At 43.3% G+C, this 22,329-nt stretch overlaps 1 protein-coding gene across 1 annotated transcript in view; it reads left to right on the top strand.

Annotated features, from left to right (window-relative positions):
• Positions 1-7,419, top strand: part of LOC306916729 (uncharacterized protein) — a 52,480-nt gene extending 45,061 nt beyond the window's left edge. The window contains exons 17-20 of the mRNA XM_079494747.1: positions 1,245-1,400; positions 4,648-4,688; positions 5,217-6,047; positions 6,278-7,419. Of these exons, the coding sequence (XP_079350873.1) occupies positions 1,245-1,400; positions 4,648-4,688; positions 5,217-5,818 (799 nt within the window). The 3' untranslated portion in view covers positions 5,819-6,047; positions 6,278-7,419. The remainder of the gene's footprint in view (positions 1-1,244; positions 1,401-4,647; positions 4,689-5,216; positions 6,048-6,277) is intronic.
• The last annotated feature ends 14,910 nt before the right edge of the window (positions 7,420-22,329 follow it).

Below are 22,329 nucleotides of genomic sequence, written 5' to 3'. Positions count from 1 at the left end.
TAGAGCTATGGACCAGCGTGCCCCCCGCCATAGGGCGTTAGGGCTATGGACCAGCGTGCCCCCCACCAGAGGGCATTAGAGCTATGGACCAGCGTGCCCCCCGCCATAGGGCATTAGAGCTATGGACCAGCGTGCCCCCGTCATAGGGCATTAGAGCTATGGACCAGCGTGCCCCCCGCCATAGGGCATTAGAGCTATGGACCAGCGTGCCCCCCGCCATAGGGCGTTAGGCCTATGTACCAGCGTGCCCCCCACCATAGGGCATTAGAGCTATGGACCAGCGTGCCCCCCGCCATAGGGCGTTAGGGCTATGTACCAGCGTGCCCCCACCATAGGGCATTAGAGCTATGGATCAGCGTGCCCCCCGCCATAGGGCGTTAGAGCTATGGACCAGCGTGCCCCCTACCATAGGGCATTAGAGCTATGGACCAGCGTGCCCCCAGGGTGTTAGAGCCATAGGATTGGCTGAAGGCGGACCGATCTGATTGGCCGAGGAATCTGTCAATCAGAATGATTGACAGATTCCCTCAGCCAATGATGACATTTGTTAACGCCCAATGTCAGAAGAGTCTCAAAAGTAGAGCAGCAGAGTTTTAGCACAGTCTCAAAGGTCTCACAGATTTGTAACTCACAAGTTCAGATTTGCAACTCACGTGAGTGAACTCACAGGTTCACATTTGTGTTTTGTATCCACAAGTTCAGATTTGTGTTTTGTGTTTTGTATCCGTGTTTCGCATCTGTGTTTTGTATTTGTGTTTTGTATCTGTAATTTGCATCTGTGTTTTGTATCTGTGTTTCACAACTGTGTTTTGTATTTGTGTTTCAAACACAGATGCGAAACACGGATACAAAACACAGATGCAAATTACAGATACAAAACACAAATACAAAACACAAATACAAAACACAGATGCGAAACACGGATACAAAACACAGATGCAAATTACAGATACAAAACACAAATACAAAACACAAATACAAAACACAGATGCGAAACACGGATACAAAACACAGATGCATACAGATACAAAACACAAATCTGAACTTGTGGATACAAAACACAAATGTGAACCTGTGAGTTCACTCACGTGAGTTGCAAATCTGAACTTGTAAGTTACAAATATGTAAGATTTACCGTGACACTTTTGATACTGTTCTAATTCCATAAAATAATGTGTGTTCTCTCTGTGTGGATCTCTACTCGAACATCAACAGCACTTTGTTAAATGTGTATTTCTCTGCAGGTTGTCAGGCTGTGGAGTCACAGAGGAAGGCTGTTCTTCTCTGGCTTCAGCTGTGACCTCCAACCCCTCCTCCCAGCTGAAACAGCTGGACTTGAACTTCAGCCACTTAGGAGACTCTGCTCTGAAGGAGCTGTCTGCTGCCCTGGAGACTGTCAAGTGAGTCAACTATAGGACTGTGTCCATGTTGGTCAGTAGACTATAGGACTGTGTCCATGTTGGTCAGTAGACTATAGGACTGTGTCCATGTTGGTCAGTAGACTATAGGACTGTGTCCATGTTGGTCAGTAGACTATAGGACTGTGTCCATGTTGGTCAGTAGACTATAGGACTGTGTCCATGTTGGTCAGTAGACTATAGGACTGTGTCCATGGTGGTCAGTAGACTATAGGACTGTGTCCATGGTGGTCAGTAGACTATAGGACTGTGTCCATGGTGGTCAGTAGACTATAGGACTGTGTCCATGGTGGTCAGTAGACTATAGGACTGTGTCCATGGTGGTCAGTAGACTATAGGACTGTGTCCATGTTGGTCAGTAGACTATAGGACTGTGTCCATATTGGTCAGTAGACTATAGGACTGTGTCCATGGTGGTCAGTAGACTATAGGACTGTGTCCATGTTGGTCAGTAGACTATAGGACTGTGTCCATGTTGGTCAGTAGACTATAGGACTGTGTCCATGTTGGTCAGTAGACTATAGGACTGTGTCCATGGTGGTCAGTAGACTATAGGACTGTGTCCATGTTGGTCAGTAGACTATAGGACTGTGTCCATGTTGGTCAGTAGACTATAGGACTGTGTCCATGGTGGTCAGTAGACTATAGGACTGTGTCCATGGTGGTCAGTAGACTATAGGACTGTGTCCATGGTGGTCAGTAGACTATATGACTGTGTCCATGGTGGTCAGTAGACTATAGGACTGTGTCCATGTTGGTCAGTAGACTATAGGACTGTGTCCATGGTGGTCAGTAGACTATAGGACTGTGTCCATGGTGGTCAGTAGACTATAGGACTGTGTCCATGTTGGTCAGTAGACTATAGGACTGTGTCCATGTTGGTCAGTAGACTATAGGACTGTGTCCATGTTGGTCAGTACAGTGTAGAATGTTTAACTGGCCAGGCGGACCCATAAAGTCCAGATAGAAGTATCAGTGTTCTTATAAATGACATCATAATCTATAATCTAACTCAGAGAAAGACTGTTTAAACAGGGGTGGCAGTGGATCAGCGGTAGAGTGGCCGGATGGGAACTGTGATGTTCCCGGTTCGATCCCGGGCTTAAGTGTTAGTGAGTTAGTGTTAAGAGTTAGTGTCAAGGTGTCCTTGAGCAAGACTCTGAACCCCTGATTGCTCCTGATGTGCAGGTTGGTGCCTTGCATGGTTTCCTCCACCATCGGTGTGTGAATGGGTGAATGTAATGCACAATCTATGTAAAGGTGTGTGAATGTGTGTGTGAATGGGTGAATGTAATGCACAATCTATGTAAGTGTGTGTGAATGGGTGAATGTAATGCACAATCTATGTAAAGGTGTGTGAATGTGTGTGTGAATGGGTGAATGTAATGCACAATCTATGTAAAGGTGTGTGAATGTGTGTGAATGGGTGAATGTAATGCACAATCTATGTAAAGGTGTGTGAATGTGTGTGTGAATGGGTGAATGTAATGCACAATCTGTGTGAATGTATGGGTGAATGTAATGCACACTCTATGTAAAGGTGTGTGAATGTGTGTGTGAATGGGTGAATGTAATGCACAATCTATGTAAAGGTGTGTGAATGTGTGTGTGAATGGGTGAATGTAATGCACACTCTATGTAAAGGTGTGTGAATGGGTGAATGTAATGCACAATCTATGTAAAGGTGTGTGAATGTGAATGGGTGAATGTAATGCACAATCTATGTAAAGGTGTGTGAATGTGAATGGGTGAATGTAATGCACAATCTATGTAAAGGTGTGTGAATGTGTGTGTGAATGGGTGAATGTAATGCACACTCTATGTAAAGGTGTGTGAATGTGAATGGGTGAATGTAATGCACAATCTATGTAAAGGTGTGTGAATGTGTGTGTGAATGGGTGAATGTAATGCACACTCTATGTAAAGGTGTGTGAATGTGTGTGTGAATGGGTGAATGTAATGCACAATCTATGTAAAGGTGTATGAATGTGTGTGTGTGTGAATGGGTGAATGTAGTGCACAATCTATGTAAAGGTGTGTGAATGTGTGTGTGTGAATGGGTGAATGTAATGCACAATCTATGTAAAGGTGTGTGAATGTGTGTGTGTGAATGGGTGAATGTAATGCACAATCTATGTAAAGGTGTGTGAATGTGTGTGTGAATGGGTGAATGTAATGCACAATCTATGTAAAGGTGTGTGAATGTGTGTGTGAATGGGTGAATGTAATGCACAATCTATGTAAAGGTGTGTGAATGTGAATGGGTGAATGTAATGCACAATCTATGTAAAGGTGTGTGAATGTGTGTGAATGGGTGAATGTAATGCACACTATGTAAAGGTGTGTGAATGTGAATGGGTGAATGTAATGCACAATCTATGTAAAGGTGTGTGAATGGGTGAATGTAATGCACACTCTATGTAAAGGTGTGTGAATGTGTGTGTGAATGGGTGAATGTAATGCACAATCTATGTAAAGGTGTATGAATGTGTGTGTGTGAATGGGTGAATGTAGTGCACAATCTATGTAAAGGTGTGTGAATGTGTGAATGGGTGAATGTAATGCACAATCTATGTAATGGTGTGTGAATGTGTGTGTGAATGGGTGAATGTAATGCACAATCTATGTAAAGGTGTGTGAATGTGTGTGTGAATGTTTGTGTATGAATATGTGTGTGAATGTGTGTGTATGAATGTGTGTGAATGGGTGAATGTAATGCACAATCTGTGTAAAGATGCATAATTTATACATACGCCAGGACGGGCAGCTTATTATCGTTCATGATTTGAAACATTTTGTTGAAATCTAATCCAAATCTGAGAGATGTGTCTTAATCACATGACCATAGAGATATGGTACCAATGTGTGTGATGTTTGGACAGAGTCCTAATCACATGACCGTAGAGATATGGTACCAATGTGTGTGATGTTTGGACAGAGTCTTAATCACATGACCGTAGAGATATGGTACCAATGTGTGTGATGTTTGGACAGAGTCTTAATCACATGACCATAGAGATATGGTACCAATGTGTGTGATGTTTGGACAGAGTCTTAATCACATGACCGTAGAGATATGGTACCAATGTGTGTGATGTTTGGACAGAGTCTTTGGGAGAATGATGACAAAATGTGTTTAGTAAATATTTGGTGCGACTAAAATAGGCCGATGTGAGACATTAAGCAGCAGAGGTTTTGACTTGATTCATTGTTGTTCTACTTCCTACAGTGTGAATCATGGAGGAGAACACTGGACTAAACCTCAACGCTGTGAGTCTGTCTGTCTGTCTGTCTGTCTGTCTGTCTGTCTGTCTGTCTGTCTGTCTGTCTGTCTGTCTGTCTCACTGGGGTCCCTCAGGGATCTATCCTCGGACCCTCCTTTTCTCTCTACACCAAATCTGCTGAAAATATCAGATCTTCAAGCTCACAACGTGTTGCGTTGCAACATGTTGTGGAACTGATTTGAAGTTCCTCAGGGCTCTGTTTCCCTCTACACCGCACACACACACACACACAAACTTTCTATATCAGATGTACAAGTTCGCAGCGCGCAGTGATGTGCTGTGAGCTTGTAGATCTGCTATTTGTTAAATAGCCAACGTATATACTGTAGTCCATGGACTGTAGTGTGTGTGTGTGTGTGTGTGTGTGTGTGTGTGTGTGTGTGTGTGTGTGTGTGTGTGTGTGTGTGTGTGTGTGTGTGTGTGTGTGTGTGTGTGTGTGTGTGTGTGTGTGTGTGTGTGTGTGTGTGTGTGTGTGTGTGTGTATTTAATGTGTACTGTGTTGTTTTCTCATCAGATTTCCAGCGTCTCACTCTGGACACAAACACAGCAAACAGAAAACTCTCTCTGTCTGAGAACAACAGGAAGGTGACAAACGATGGTCAGGATCATTCATATCCTGATCATCCTGACAGGTTTGGGTTCTGGTCTCAGGTTCTGAGTTCAGATAGTCTAGATGAACGCTGCTACAGTGAGATGGAGTTCAGTGGAACGGTTCGGATAGGAGTGACTGACAGAGACATCAGTAGGAAAGGAAAGGAAAGGGACTGTTGGCTTGGATACTATAAACAGTCCTGTAGTCTGTACTGTAGTGATGGTCACCATGGTAACTATTACTATGTCCTACACAATAGTAAGGAGACTCTCCTTCCGATCGAACCCTCTGGCTCCACCAGAGTAGCAGTGTATCTGGACCGTCCCGCTGGGACTCTGTCCTTCTACAGAGTGTTAGAGGACACTCTGACTCACCTGTACACCTTCCAGGCCACGTTCACTGAACCTCTATACGCTGGGTTCTTTGTTAACGCTGACTCCTCTGTGTCTCTGTGTGAGGACAGACAGTCTGTGAGGACAGACAGACAGGCTGTGAGGACAGACAGACAGACAGACATGCTGTGAGGACAGACATGCTGTGAGGACAGACAGTCTGTGAGGACAGACAGACAGGCTGTGAGGACGGACAGACAGTCTGTGAGGACAGACAGACAGGCTGTGAGGACAGACAGACAGTGTGTTATATTATAATGTAATAATCAGGAACAGGTGTGGTGGGGGGGGGTGCTTACAGAGGGGGGTCATCTGGGGTCACCGTTAGGGTCATTTGGGGTCACTGTTAGGGTTATTTGGGGTCACTGTTAGGGTCATTTGGGGTCACTGTTAAGGTGGCCTTACACTAGCCGATAATCGGGCATTTTTGACGCTCGGGGGGTGCCCGACTCAATCGGGAACCCCCCGCGCGCGATCGGGATCGGCCCGATCAACATCAAGCATGTTTGATATTTGCTCGGCCCCGCTCCGATTATCCTGTAGTGTGTGGTGCTGTCAGATTTCAAATGCCCGATTATCGGCTAGTGTAAGGCCACCTTTAGGGTCATTTGGGGTCACTGTTAGGGTCATCTGGGGTCGTTGACATGTAAAAGTAGCACAGTGGTTCCCAACCAGCTTTTAAAGACCTCAAAGAAAGAGGCAATTATTGTGAAAAATGCAGATCTACAAGCTCACAATGCCATAACCGCTCATCACTCCACTGGCTCCCTGCCTGAGAGCCCCACAGAGGGTTGAACTGTGGAACCCCCTCCCCGCCCAATGAGAGCCCCACAGAGGGTTGAACTGTGGAACCCCCTCCCCGCCCAATGAGAGCCTCACAGAGGGTTGAACTGTGGAACCCCCTCCCCGCCCAATGAGAGCCCCACAGAGGGTTGAACTGTGGAACTCCCTCCCCGCCCAATGAGAGCCTCACAGAGGGTTGAACTGTGGAACCCCCTCCCCGCCCAATGAGAGCCCCACAGAGGGTTGAACTGTGGAACCCCCTCCCCGCCCAATGAGAGCCCCACAGAGGGTTGAACTGTGGAACCCCCTCCCCGCCCAATGAGAGCCCCACAGAGGGTTGAACTGTGGGACCCCCTCCCCACCCAATGAGAGCCCCACAGAGGGTTGACTCATTTAAGAGAGGACTTAAGACTTTCCTTTTTAACAAAGCGTTTTTATATCTTGCCCTTTTTGTTTTAAATGTGTTCCCTTTTCTTAGATGGTTTTAATGCTTCTTATGTTTTTATTTGTATTATTTTGCATTTGCTCACTGTAGCACTTTGAGATTATAAATAAAATCCATTATTATTATTATTAAAACCGAGTCAAAGTAAATGTAACTCAATTCCAAGTTTCTGTCAGGATGTAGAGAACATTTAAACATGGATATTGTAGTTTTATTGATAATGGATGAGAGAACATTTAAACATGAAAATTGTAGTTTTATTCATAATGGATGAGATAACATTTAAACATGGATATAGTTTTATTGATAATGGACAAATTGAACATTTACTCAAATTTAGGGGTTTTGTAAATCATTGTATTTTAACTATAAAATGTAATTTCACTGTTATGTTGAACCTTTCATGTTTATTATTTACTCATATCTTCAATAACATGTAACCAGTGCTTGTTGTGTTTACATTGTGCACAAAATGCTTTAATTAAAACCTTATCATGTAAATCCACTTTAAAACGGTGTAATCTGTGAAAGTATTCCACAGCGGCGGTATAACGACAACAGACCGGGCAGCGCGCGGCTTGTTCCTCCGGCAGATTCACCACATTGTAAACAATAGGGACTCAATTTCCCATAAGCCTTTGCACGACGCCGGCGCGACGCGATGACGTCATCAAAACGCGCCTCGGATCCCATTCTGTCCGGTGGATTGCCCGTATGACTTAAAGGACCACTTCACCACTTTTCAACATCTCTTCATAAAATTGGTCCTCACTAATGTTCATGATAAAACACCACCATTTTCTCCTACTCAGTCTGTGTCTCATAGGAGGGCTTTGGGCAGTTCGGACACCCGTCCACCAGTGACATCATCATTAGGCAGATTTTTTTTTTAAACAAGATTTGTTTTAAAATATATTTAGATTATTATTATCGTGAGAACGATGGCTTCAACTTTTGCATTGCAACTTTTCACCATCGATGATGTCACTGGTGGACAGGTTTCTGAACTGCCCACAGCCTTCCTATGAGACACAGACTGAGTAGGAAAAAATGGTGGTATTTTATCATGAACATTAGTTAGGACCAATTATAGGAAGAGAAGTTGAAAAGTGGTGAAGTGGTCCTTTAACACTAGCATGACTGAAGTAAAATGAGACACAAATATAGCATGTGATATATATATATATATATATATATATATATATATATATATATATATATATATATTAACTCGCAGGGAAGCTGTTCTACAATTAATTAACTCGGGGGAACTCGTAGCGTGGCACTCTGTGGCGTGCTATGAGCTTGTAGATCTGCTATTTTTCAATAGCTAAAGTATAACATAATGCTTAGTTAAAACACCAAAAGGGGTTCCCGTCCAGAATGGGTTAATACAATACTGTCTGAGATCTCAGTACAGAAAGTGAAAGTGAACACGCACGCACGCACTGACACGCACGCCGCACGCACTGACACGCACTGTGACACGCACGCCGCACGCACTGTGACACGCACGCCGCACGCACTGTGACACGCACGCCGCACGCACTGTGACACGCATGCCGCACGCACTGTGACACGCACGCCGCACGCACTGTGACACGCACTGTGACACGCACTGTGACACGCACGCCGCACGCACTGTGACACGCACTGTGACACGCACGCCGCACGCACTGTGACACGCATGCCGCACGCACTGTGACACGCACGCCGCACGCACTGTGACACGCACGCCGCACGCACTGTGACACGCACGCCGCACGCACTGTGACACGCACGCCGCACGCACTGTGACACGCACTGTGACACGCACGCCGCACGCACTGTGACACGCACGCCGCACGCACTGTGGCACGCACTGTGACACGCACGCACGCCGCACGCACTGTGGCACGCACTGTGACGCCGCACGCACTGTGGCACGCACTGTGACACGCACGCCGCACGCACTGTGACACGCACGCACTGTGACACGCACGCACGCACGCCGCACGCACTGTGGCACGCACTGTGACACGCACGCACGCACACCGCACGCACGCACTGTGGCACGCCGCACGCACTGTGACACGCACGCACGCACACACGCACTGTGACACGCACGCCGCACGCACTGTGACACTCACGCCGCACGCACTGTGACACGCACGCCGCACGCACTGTGACACGCACGCCGCACGCACTGTGACACGCACGCCGCGCGCACTGTGACACGCACGCCGCACGCACTGTGACACGCACTGTGACATGCACGCACGCCAATTAATTAACTCGGGGGAAGTCGTGTTAAGAAGTCAAAGTGTTTAACTGACGTCCAAATAAAAAAAGTCTTAAATATATATTCAAAGATTTGTGCCGCATTTTCACAATTTTTCAAAAATAGCAGATCTACACGCTCGTAGCGTGGCACTCTGTGGCGCGATATGAGCTTGTAGATCTGCTATTTTTCAATAGCTAAAGTATAACATAATGCTTAGTTAAAACACCAAAAGGGGTTCCCGTCCAGAATGGGTTAATACAATACTGTCAAAAAACACTGTCTGAGATCTCAGTACAGAAAGTGAACTGCACACATTTACCTCCAAAATGTTTTTCTTTCACGCACTGTGACACGCACTGTGACACGCACTGTGACATGCACTGTGACACGCACTGTGACACGCACGCCGCACGCACTGTGACACGCACGCACGCACTGTGACACGCACTGACACGCACTGTGACACGCACGCACTGTGACACGCACGCACGCAAGCACGCACGCACGCACGCACTGTGACACGCACTGTGACACGCACGCCGCACGCACTGTGACACGCACGCCGCACGCACTGTGACACGCACGCCGCACGCACTGTGACACGCATGCCGCACGCACTGACACGCACGCCGCACGCACTGTGACACGCACTGTGACACGCACGCCGCACGCACTGTGACACGCACTGTGACACGCACGCCGCACGCACTGTGACACGCACGCCGCACGCACTGTGACACGCACTGTGACACGCACGCCGCACGCACTGACACGCACGCCGCACGCACTGTGACACGCATGCCGCACGCACTGTGACACGCACGCCGCACGCACTGTGACACGCACGCCGCACGCACTGTGGCACGCACTGTGACACGCACTGTGACACGCACGCCGCACGCACTGTGACACGCACACCGCACGCACTGTGACACGCACGCCGCACGCACTGTGACACGCACGCCGCACGCACTGACACGCATGCCGCACGCACTGTGACACGCACGCACTGTGACACGCACGCCGCACGCACTGTGACACGCACTGTGACACGCACGCCGCACGCACTGTGACACGCACGCCGCACGCACTGTGACACGCACGCCGCACGCAATGTGGCACGCACTGTGACACGCACGCACGCACGCCGCACGCACTGTGGCACGCACTGTGACACGCACGCCGCACGCACTGTGACACGCACGCACGCACGCACTGTGACACGCACGCACGCACGCCGCACGCACTGTGACACGCACGCACGCACTGTGGCACGCACTGTGACACGCACTGTGACACGCACGCCGCACGCACTGTGACACGCACGGCGCACGCACTGTGACACGCATGCCGCACGCACTGACACGCACTGACACGCACTGTGACACGCACTGTGACACTCACGCCGCACGCACTGTGACACGCACGCCGCACGCACTGTGACACGCACGCCGCACGCACTGTGACACGCACTGTGACATGCACGCCGCACGCACGCCAATTAATTAACTCGGGGGAAGTCGTGTTAAGAAGTCAAAGTGTTTAACTGACGTCCAAATAAAAAAAGTCTTAAATATAAATTCAAAGATTTGTGCCGCATTTTCACAATTTTTCAAAAATAGCAGATCTACACGCTCGTAGCGTGGCACTCTGTGGCGCGATATGTATGGGAAGCCGTTTAGGCCATAAATGCATAGTCAACTCGCACATACATGTATACTTCTCTTGCACATACATATATATTGGTACTTCACTTGCACATACATGCATATCTCACATACACATACATGCATACTTCACTTGCACATACATACATTTAGGTACTTCACTTGCACATACATATATATTTCATTTACACATACATACATACTTCATTCGCACATATATAAATACTTCACTTGCACATACATACATACTTCATTCGCACATACATACATACTTCATTCACACATATATAAATACTTCATTCGCACATACATACTTCATTCACACATATATAAATACTTCACTTGTACATACATACATACTTCACTTGTACATACATACATACTTCATTCGCACATACATACATACTTCACTTGTACATACATACATACATACTTCATTCGCACATATATAAATACTTCATTCGCACATATATAAATACTTCACTTGTACATACATACATACTTCACTTGTACATACATACATACTTAATTCGCACATACATACATACTTCACTTGTACATACATACATACATACTTCATTCGCACATACATACATACTTCATTCGCACATATATAAATACTTCACTTGTACACATACATACTTCATTCATTCACACATAAATACTTCACTTGCACATACATAGGACTGTATGTATACGTGTGCGTGCGTGCGTGCGTGCGTGCGTGCGTGCGTGTGTGTGTGTGTGTGAGAGTATGAATGTATATGCACAAAATTATTTTTATAACAGGAAGGCAATTCCTTTAACAGGAAGCTCGCAAGATGGTCACATAATTCGTCAGGACACAATTTTTGCCATAACACCGCCCACGCTGCGACAAGAGTGTCTGTCTGGCTGACCTTTCATTTCTCAACCGTTTTGGACGGAGGTGGGTTTGTTGGAATCGTGTCACCCCCCTGGGGGCGTTTTTGGGGGTCTCAAGGTTCGCGGACCCCTAGGGACCCCCAGGGACCCCCCAGGGACCCCCACATGGTAACTCTTTCATTTCCCAACCGTTTTGGACAGGGGTGGGTTTGTTGGAATCGTGTCACCCCCCTGGGGGCGTTTTTGGGGGTCTCAATGTTCGCGGACCCCTAGGGACCCCCCACAGTATGCCGTCTGAGATGGGCTACAGCCCATGGTCAAAAATGATTAAAAACGAGGATTTGAAAAAAAGACGAAAATCACGCCGAGACCATGGGCTATAGTCCATTGTCTTGAGTGATTTTCGTCTTTTTTTCAAATCCTCAAAAATGATGAAAAATGGCATGCTATAGTATGCCGTCTGAGATGGGCTACAGCCCATGGTCAAAAATGATGAAAAACGAGGATTTGAAAAAAAGACGAAAATCACTCCGAGACCATGGGCTATAGTCCATTGTCTTGAGTGATTTTCGTCTTTTTTTCAAATCCTCAAAAATGATGAAAAACCGCATGCTATAGTATGCCGTCTGAGATGGGCTACAGCCCATGGTCAAAAATGATGAAAAACGAGGATTTTAAAATAAGACGAAAATCACTCCGAGACCATGGGCTATAGTCCATTGTCTTGAGTGATTTTCGTCTTTTTTTCAAATCCTCAAAAATGATGAAAAACAGCATGCTATAGTATGCCGTCTGAGATGGGCTACAGCCCATGGTCAAAAATGATGAAAAACACGCTTTTCCGTCACGCTTTTCCGTCACGCTTTTCCCCACACACCCCTATACAGTTTTTTTCAGGCTGCTGCCCTCGGGGAAGAGGTACCAGAGTATCAAAGCTAACACAAGCAGACTGAAGAACAGTTTTTTTCAGGCTGCTGCCCTCGGGGAAGAGGTACCAGAGTATCAAAGCCAACACAAGCAGACACTTAAAAGCACTAAAGACACCTTTGATGCACAGCACCATTCAAATGCTCTGTACATGATCCCAAGGCCCCATTTGAAAAGTGACACCAAGAAGAACAACTTACAACCTAAAAATCACTGAGAGCTCAGTGGCACCCTTGTTAAGATGACGTCCCTGTGAGCCAGAGGTTGTGAGTTCAAAGCCAGCTGAGTTCCTCCTACTTTCACTCTGCAGCATGTTTTGGAGAATAACATCCAGAAGAGAACTGGAAAGAGATGGAAAGCTGAGGAGATTCTCAGAGAGCATGGTGGCACTCTGTGATAAGCTGCTGTCTATGTGAGCCACAGGTTGTGGGTTCAAGTTCAGCCCATGGCCTCAGACGGCATACTATAGCATGCCATTTTTCAGGCAAACATGTCCACCGTAAGATGAACCTAAATAGGTTTGAATGGGGTTTCTAGGTGTAAGTATGTAGGACTAGTAGCATGCCAACGTTTGTGCTATTGCCATTGAGAATGCATTGGGCGTTTAAGTTAAATAACTCAGAAACTACAAAACATTTCAAAGTAAAAAGTTCCAGCATGTGTCTCCACAGTAAGCTGAATTATAAAACGTGTGAATGGAGTTTCTAGGTGAAAGATTTTTTGACGTGCCACTATCTGCCATTATAAATTTCTCAAATTGAAAGCACTATATTTCTAAAACTATGAAACATTTCAAAGATTCCTTTTCAGGCAAACATGTCCACCGTAAGATGAACCTAAATAGGTTTGAATGGGGATTCTAGGTGTAAGTATGTAGGACTAGTAGCATGCCAAAGTTATAATTTTTTTCGGACGGCATACTATAGCATGCCATTTTTCATCATTTTTGAGGATTTGAAAAAAAGACGAAAATCACTCCGAGACCATGGGCTATAGCCCATGGCCTCGGACGGCATACTATAGCATGCCGTTTTTCATCATTTTTGAGGATTTGAAAAAAAGACGAAAATCACTCCGAGACCATGGGCTATAGTCCATTGTCTTGAGTGATTTTCGTCTTTTTTTCAAATCCTCAAAAATGATGAAAAACGGCATGCTAGTATGCCGTCTGAGATGGGCTACAGCCCATGGTCAAAAATGATGAAAAACGAGGATTTGAAAAAAAGACTAAAATCACTCCGAGACCATGGGCTATAGTCCATTGTCTTGAGTGATTTTCGTCTTTTTTTCAAATCCTCAAAAATGATGAAAAACGGCATGCTATAGTATGCCGTCTGAGATGGGCTACAGCCCATGGTCAAAATAATGAAAAAAACGCTTTTTCGTCACGCTTTTCCGTCACGCTTTTCCGTCACGCTTTTCCCCACACACCCCTATACAGTTTTTTTCAGGCTGCTGCCCTCGGGGAAGAGGTACCAGAGTATCAAAGCTAACACAAGCAGACTGAAGAACAGTTTTTTTCAGGCTGCTGCCCTCGGGGAAGAGGTACCAGAGTATCAAAGCCAACACAAGCAGACACTTAAAAGCACTAAAGACACCTTTGATGCACAGCACCATTCAAATGCTCTGTACATGATCCCAAGGCCCCATTTGAAAAGTGACACCAAGAAGAACAACTTACAACCTAAAAATCACTGAGAGCTCAGTGGCACCCTTGTTAAGATGACGTCCCTGTGAGCCAGAGGTTGTGAGTTCAAATCCAGCTGAGTTCCTCCTACTTTCACTCTGCAGCATGTTTTAGAGAATAACATCCAGAAGAGAACTGGAAAGAGATGGAAAGCTGAGGAGATTCTCAGAGATTATGGTGGCACTCTGTGATAAGCTGCTGTCTATGTGAGCCACAGGTTGTGGGTTCAAGTTCAGCCCATGGCCTCAGACGGCATACTATAGCATGCCATTTTTCAGGCAAACATGTCCACCGTAAGATGAACCTAAATAGGTTTGAATGGGGTTTCTAGGTGTAAGTATGTAGGACTAGTAGCATGCCAAAGATTGTGCTATTGCCATTGGGAATGCATTGGGCGTTTAAGTTAAATAACTCAGAAACTACAAAACATTTCAAAGTAAAAAGTTCCAGCATGTGTCTCCACAGAAAGCTGAATTATAAAAAGTGTGAATGGAGTTTCTAGGTGAAAGTGCTTTTTTGACGTGCCAATATCTGCCATTGAGCCCCATTGTAAATGTCTCAAATTTGAAAGCACTATATTTCTAAAACGATGAAACATTTCAAAGATTCCTTTTCAGGCAAACATGTCCACCGTAAGATGAACCTAAATAGGTTTGAATGGGGTTTCTAGGTGTAAGTATGTAGGACTAGTAGCATGCCAAAGTTTGTGCTATTGCCATTGGGAATGCATTGGGCGTTTAACTTAAATAACTCAGAAACTACAAAACATTTAAAAGTAAAAAGTTCCAGCATGTGTCTCCACAGAAAGCTGAATTATAAAAAGTGTGAATGGAGTTTCTAGGTGAAAGTGCTTTTTTGACGTGCCAATATCTGCCATTGAGCCCCATTGTAAATGTCTCAAATTTGAAAGCACTATATTTCTAAAACGATGAAACATTTCAAAGATTCCTTTTCAGGCAAACATGTCCACCGTAAGATGAACCTAAATAGGTTTGAATGGGATTTCTAGGTGTAAGTATGTAGGACTAGTAGCATGCCAAAGTTTGTGCTATTGCCATTGGGAATGCATTGGGCCTTTAACTTAAATAACTCAGAAACTACAAAACATTTCAAAGTAAAAAGTTCCAGCATGTGTCTCCACAGAAAGCTGAATTATAAAAAGTGTGAATGGAGTTTCTAGCTGAAAGTGCTTTTTTGACTTGCCAATATCTGCCATTGAGCCCTATTGTAAATGTCTCAAATTTGAAAGCACTATATTTCTAAAACGATGAAACATTTCAAAGATTAATTTTCAATTTTCAGGCAAACATGTTCACCGTAAGATGAACCTAAATAGGCTTGAATGGGGTTTCTAGGTGTAAGTATGTAGAACTAGTAGCATGCCAAAGTTTGTGCTATTGCCATTGGGAATGCATTGGGCGTTTAAGTTAAATAACTCAGAAACTACAAAACATTTCAAAGTAAAAAGTTCCAGCATGTGTCTCCACAGTAAGCTGAATTATAAAAAGTGTGAATGGAGTTTCTAGGTGAAAGTGCTTTTTTGACGTGCCAATATCTGCCATTGAGCCCCATTGTAAATGTCTCAAATTTGAAAGCACTATATTTCTAAAACGATGAAACATTTCAAAGATTCCTTTTCAGGCAAACATGTCCACCGTAAGATGAACCTAAATAGGTTTGAATGGGGTTTCTAGGTGTAAGTATGTAGGACTAGTAGCATGCCAAAGTTATAATTTTTTTCGGACGGCATACTATAGCATGCCATTTTTCATCATTTTTGAGGATTTGAAGAGACGAAAATCACTCCGAGACCATGGGCTATAGTCCATTGTCTCGAGTGATTTTCGACTTTTTTTCAAATCCTCAAAAATGATGAAAAACAGCATGCTATAGTATACCGTCTGAGATGGGGTACAGCCCATGGTCAAAAATGATGAAAAACGAGGATTTGAAAAAAAGACGAAAATCACTCCGAGACCATGGGCTATAGTCCATTGTCTTGAGTGATTTTCGTCTTTTTTTCAAATCCTCAAAAATGATGAAAAACGGCATGCTATAGTATGCCGTCTGAGATGGGCTACAGCCCATGGTCAAAAATGATGAAAAACGAGGATTTGAAAAAAAGACTAAAATCACTCCGAGACCATGGGCAGTCTTATTGGCTGGAAATCAGATACATTAAGGGGGTAGAAAATGTTGTGGCAGATGCCCTTTCCAAAGTGCCTTAAACTGGAGGCAAAAATGTAACTTGTGTTTCTCTTGTCCCATCTTCTGCTTCTCCTTTTTCTGTCTGCTCCTGCCTCCTGCTCCTCTCCTCTTAGATGCTCCAGGAATCCATGGTTAATCTTGGTTGCTGAGGGGGGAAGCGGTTGTGCTGGTTGTGGACAGGATTGGTTGGAACGAAAGTAGTTTGGAGGCAAGTTGGATTTAAATTCACTTTCAAATTTTCATTATATGTTTTTCTTGATTGATTTGATTCAATTTGTTGTTAAGTTAAGGTTTAGACCAACTCGGTCCCTTATGGTCCCTCATTTTGAAGGGGGAGGGTGTCACGGCCCCTTGGCCTGGCCTACAGGGCCTATGCTGTGTATATGGTACTGCCCTGTGTGTGTTTCTCCCACAGATCATGTGGGTGTCGGCCCACTTGCAGACTCCTCATTAGGTGTATTAGGAGCACCTGGCCAGTGCTCCTGGAACCTCTATAAAAGAGGGCTTGCCAGCCATTATCGGTTCCCTCTCCAGATGACAGCACCCTTCTGTTTCTTTCCCTTACCTGTTTGATTTGCACACCACAACACCCATTCACCATACTATCCACACTGACACCACTGATCTCACTGACTTCCACATCTCATACATTCTGTAAGCATTCTTTGATCTTTATATTATTAGTTACCCTTTTGTGAATAAATTATTGTTATTTGAACACTGTTACTGCGTCCTCCTCCATTTGTCATGGCCCAACGGGCCGGGTTATGACAACATAATGCAGGAGGCAGCAGGAGGTTTCATTACTAAAAATGAGTGCTTCCAAACTCCAATACTTAGGGAAAAATCACCTGCAATGAATGTCTTGACTTGCTTATAACAACTCTACAGTGGACTTTTATGAAACAAACACTTTGCATATAGAGGATAATTCAAGCTTTTCGTAGGCCCTACAGCTGCAATGTTTGACGTTGGTTAATACAATCAGATTTTTCTGTTTGGATGAATGGGCTGTCAATGGGAAGTTGCAGGTAGCACCTTGCTTGCTGGCAAAATGGCCGTGGACTGAAAGTCAATTGTTCACCGTCCACCTGCATGTGTAGGCCACACATTCATCAAAGGCATAAGGCACTCACACAATGCTCTCACAACACCACCACCATTCTCCTGGCTGAACTGTAAGTTTGCCCTTTGACTCACAATAGAAGACATTTTTTGGACAATATGGTATCAGGCCTGCAACGGGGGGGTTTGAGTACCCATTTTATTTTTGTTTTATTTTGATATGCCGACTTAGATAGGATTCTAAGGTTCAAAGTGTCGATCATTTTGTATTTACATTGCATTGGGGAAGTGTAAAAGTGAACATAGTGCATTTACCTGTTAAACTGAACTGTATTGAGTTACAAGACACAATTGACAACTTTTGATAACTCTTATTTCATTTTATCTAATATGTCTAAGTAAAATTATAAAAGACTTGTGTGGGTTGTTTCTTCTATTTGCTTAGATAAGGATTTCATCATAAAAAAAGGTTTAAAATGGTTTAAGCTTAAAAGGTTAAAAACAAGTGATTTCATGGTAATTAGTTAAGGGAACTCAAGTTTATATTAAGTTTTAAAAAGCTAGGTACTTTTAAGTTAAAAGAACTTAGGGGCCCTGCCCGTAATTCATAAGGGGTAAAAGGGGCTACATACAGGCACATGAAGACACTGTATCCACCACACCTATTATACCTATTATCTATTTTACAGGCATATAAAGAAATTAAAGGTACGTATAGATTTTCCATCCAACCATGTTCATGTGGTATGGAGCTCAGACTTTTATGTAGACATTAGACAGTATAGAGCATGTTCACATGGTATGTACACATTTGTATATAGACATTGTTGGAATAGGTGAGAAGATACCAAATTGTTAAATAAATTATAATTAGCCTAATTAATAATGCTAATAAGAAAGGACTGTAAATTGAACTACTTCGATAGCAGAGCAAGAAACTCCGGAAATATAAAAATACTTTTGAAAGCAATCAGAGTAGAAAGCAATAAGGTACAACCGCACACTGTATCTGCTCGGCACAAGAGTATTGTCTTATTTAATGAAGCAACGTTTCGGTCACTAGGGACCTTCCTCAGGCATAACACATCATTTTGACAGAGTTACTTATACAAACATTTGAAAAAGAATCAACCAATCACAATAGACAGAGTCTAATTAGAGGAAGAGGTACAGCTTGTGATGATCCTCAATTTGCTGACATCATTTAAAGGCACAAGGACCCCAAATAACCTTTACATCATTTCAGTTACATTCTAAAAATCATTATACGAGAAAAGATGTAAAGACTAATGGTTGTACAAATACATTAGGAAATCAACATAGTCAACAATAAGAGACAAAAAGTCACTAGGTCCTGCTCTCATGACATACAGACAATGAGAGTGGAAAAATACATAGAATATATATATATATATATACATACACAAACCAAATTCACTTCTTGCCTCGTTGAGTGAATTTGGTTTGTGTAATGTGTATGTATATATATATTCTATGTATCTTTTCTCGTATAATGATTTTTAGAATGTAACTGAAATGATGTAAAAGTTATTTGGGGTCCTTGTGCCTTTAAATGATGTCAGCAAATTGAGGATCATCACAAGCTGTACCTCTTCCTCTAATTAGACTCTGTCTATTGTGATTGGTTGATTCTTTTTCAAATGTTTGTATATAAGTAACTCTGTCAAAATGATGTGTTATGCCTGAGGAAGGTCCCTAGTGACCGAAACGTTGCTTCATTAAATAAGACAATACTCTTGTGCCGAGCAGATACAGTGTGCGGGTGTACCTTATTGCTTTCTTTGATGTCCACTGGCCTACGCACCTGTGCATACGCCTGATTGCTAGGTGTGCGATAGTGTTCTCCTACAAAGTAATCAGAGTACAAATAAATACTCAGTACCAAAAATGGTTATAAACCTTTTATAAAGTTAAGAATTAGTTTTAACAAGAATACTTTTTAGGAGAATAATCAATATCCATATAATACCTTAAGTAGGAAATACTGTTAGAGAAATACCTTAAAATACCCAAAAGATGATTAATTGAATCCACAAGAAAGAAGGGAATGTCCAGCTTCTATGATTTAGCCAATTCATTTTAGTTCGGAGAGCACAAAGAATGAGTCCACATACAGCCAATTACAAAATGTGTTTCTCCGTGCCACAAAATGGACACGGCTTATATATCATTTTAATCAAGATTGATAACACTAGGCCTACGTGTCAAACAGCCAACACCTCTCATGCTAGAGGTGCATGAGAGTTGCTGACCCTGAACTGAAATAATAAAAAGGATATCACAAAAAGAGAATAGTACAAAGTAGATTTTGTTTTTATTTTAAAAAGTATATCAATTTCATAACTGTGGAAAAAATGTTGTGTATAACAGACTGAAAGATAAAGGACAAGTACATTTACTAAATGTTCATGTTTTTGTAAATTTCCCTTTGTGGATTTTCCATGTTCTTTAATTAGTACATGTGTCCAACTTTTATTTTTGTGAAATGACAAAGACACATGGATACTGTTCATTCAAGTGCTGTGGATGATATAAAACATTTGAAAAGGGAAGGGTGACTGCTGTTTAATTCTCAACTGTTCTGGATCTCATTATTTACATGAAAGTTATGAGCTTTCCATAGAGACACACGGGGACTACAAATTTCACGCCCCCAAATGAGACAGCGGCCCCACTTCTGGTCCGTTAGACCAGTGTACTGCATGCCAGCCCATAGAAGTCAATTGAAATTCCACTGTAGTTAGCCTACTTTTAAAATAATACAACATGAACTGAAGACTATATTGATTTGAATAAAAATATGTTTCCAAATGTATGAAGTGTCTTTGTCAACATATTTTTTTGTTTTCTCAATAGATGACTTGTTTCACATTTAATTTACCACTTGAATGAGTTACCCATAATGTTAACGGAGCAGAGCTGAGTTGACAGACTGATTACCTGTCGCTTATAAGTGACGTTCCAAGCGCCGCCGAGTTTGAAGATACATTATCCGTATTTGTGGTGCATGGTGTGAACATGCAGGCGTATATGAATTCTTTACCTGCCGCGGAGCTCCGACGGTACAAAGAAAAAATAAAAGTTGTTGGATTATCAATTTGTCCATATGATTTGCCTAAAAGTAGTTGGGAAAATGACCCAACTAAATGGCCAGGAGTGACATATCCAGATATTGTCAACTATCTAGTGGATTCTCCAGGTTTATAGATAATAAAATATCAATTAGAATCTATCTTATTTATTACAGTTTTAATACATATTAATATATGGGCTATTTATTTATATAGCCGATATATTGCAATTTCACGGGAATTGGGAGCTTCATGAAGAATAATATAATACATTACTTTTCAGGCAGTCAATTTCAGTCTGTGTAATCCTATATAGCAGCATATGCTCCTCAGATGATTTTGCCTGACTTCTTGATATTGTCAATCTATATCATATTCAGTAGGATTAATGGTTCACATGACGCTCGTCCTTCACGTGCGTCGTGGCGTGACTTGCTTTGTTTTGAGCGCCTGGCTAAGTTATGTGCATTTGTAAACGTTCAGATTTCAAATAGCCTATAAAGTGCTCACCCCCGGGGACACGGATGTTAGAATTTTGAACGGGCTGCTATTAACACCCGTGCATCCCGTATTGTTCAAGAAAATGCATTTTAATCCGATCGGTGACCATTTTCTATAAAGGTTATAATAATGCATGAGTGCAATACACCTCCCAACCGATAAGGGCACGTATTGAAAGCATATAGCGAAAAAATTAGAAATTGGCCAGCCGTCGGATAAAAATGCTTTTTATTGAACAATATAAGGACTACACGGGTGCTAATAAACGTGCAAATGTATAACATCCGTAGCTCCGGGGGTGAGCACTTTATATTTGAAATCTGAACGCTCATGTACACTTAAACGTTGTAAATGTAGCAAGGCACTAAAGACAGGGTGAAGTTGCGTCATGACTGACTATCATAAATTTCAAGGCTATTTTCACTGTGACATATACCTTCATAAGCTTCACTTGAATACTTAATTTCCACCACTTGTGGAGTTCACAAACTTCTTCTGGATGGTTTCACAGATTTTTTACTAGTGGATGGGTGCAACCATTTCTGTCTCTTTTCATGATCAGCTGGAAGTTGATGAAACATATCAAGTCTGGGGTTTTTTCTTTGTTGTTTTTACAAAGAGGAACGCAGCACACTTGAGGCATGATGAAGACTGGCCGTTTAACCGTTTACAACGCTGGACTCTGTCGTGGTCGCTCGATCCGTCGCTGGGGAATGCCGCATCTAGCGGTATTTATAAGGATTAATGCGTGACGTACAAATCATACGTCAGGGAAACTTCAATATATCCGATGCTAGCAGTCTTTACAATCTTATGGAGTATATTATAGTACATTGTGGGTTGTATATTGAGATGGCAGGTATATGACATTAAAAAGGACAAATAAAACATATGGGACACATTATTCGAACACAAAATAAATCGCTACAGCCTCAGTAATGAACCAGTGAAATAAGGGTATTTTATGATGCCTCTCATAGGGATTGCATTGGCAGCTGCAGTACACAGTTGAAACGGACCAGAAGTGGGGACGCTGTCTCATTTGGGGGCGTGGAATTTGTAGTCCCCGTGTGTCTCTATCTAGCACCTCTACTGGAACACTCCATCATCGCAGTTCCTGTTTACACTGAGCATGTGCAAA

This window comes from Electrona antarctica (assembly GCF_951216825.1).
Source record: "Electrona antarctica genome assembly, chromosome: 23".
Lineage (NCBI taxonomy): Eukaryota > Metazoa > Chordata > Actinopteri > Myctophiformes > Myctophidae > Electrona > Electrona antarctica.
This window is presented reverse-complemented; position numbering and strand designations above follow the sequence as displayed.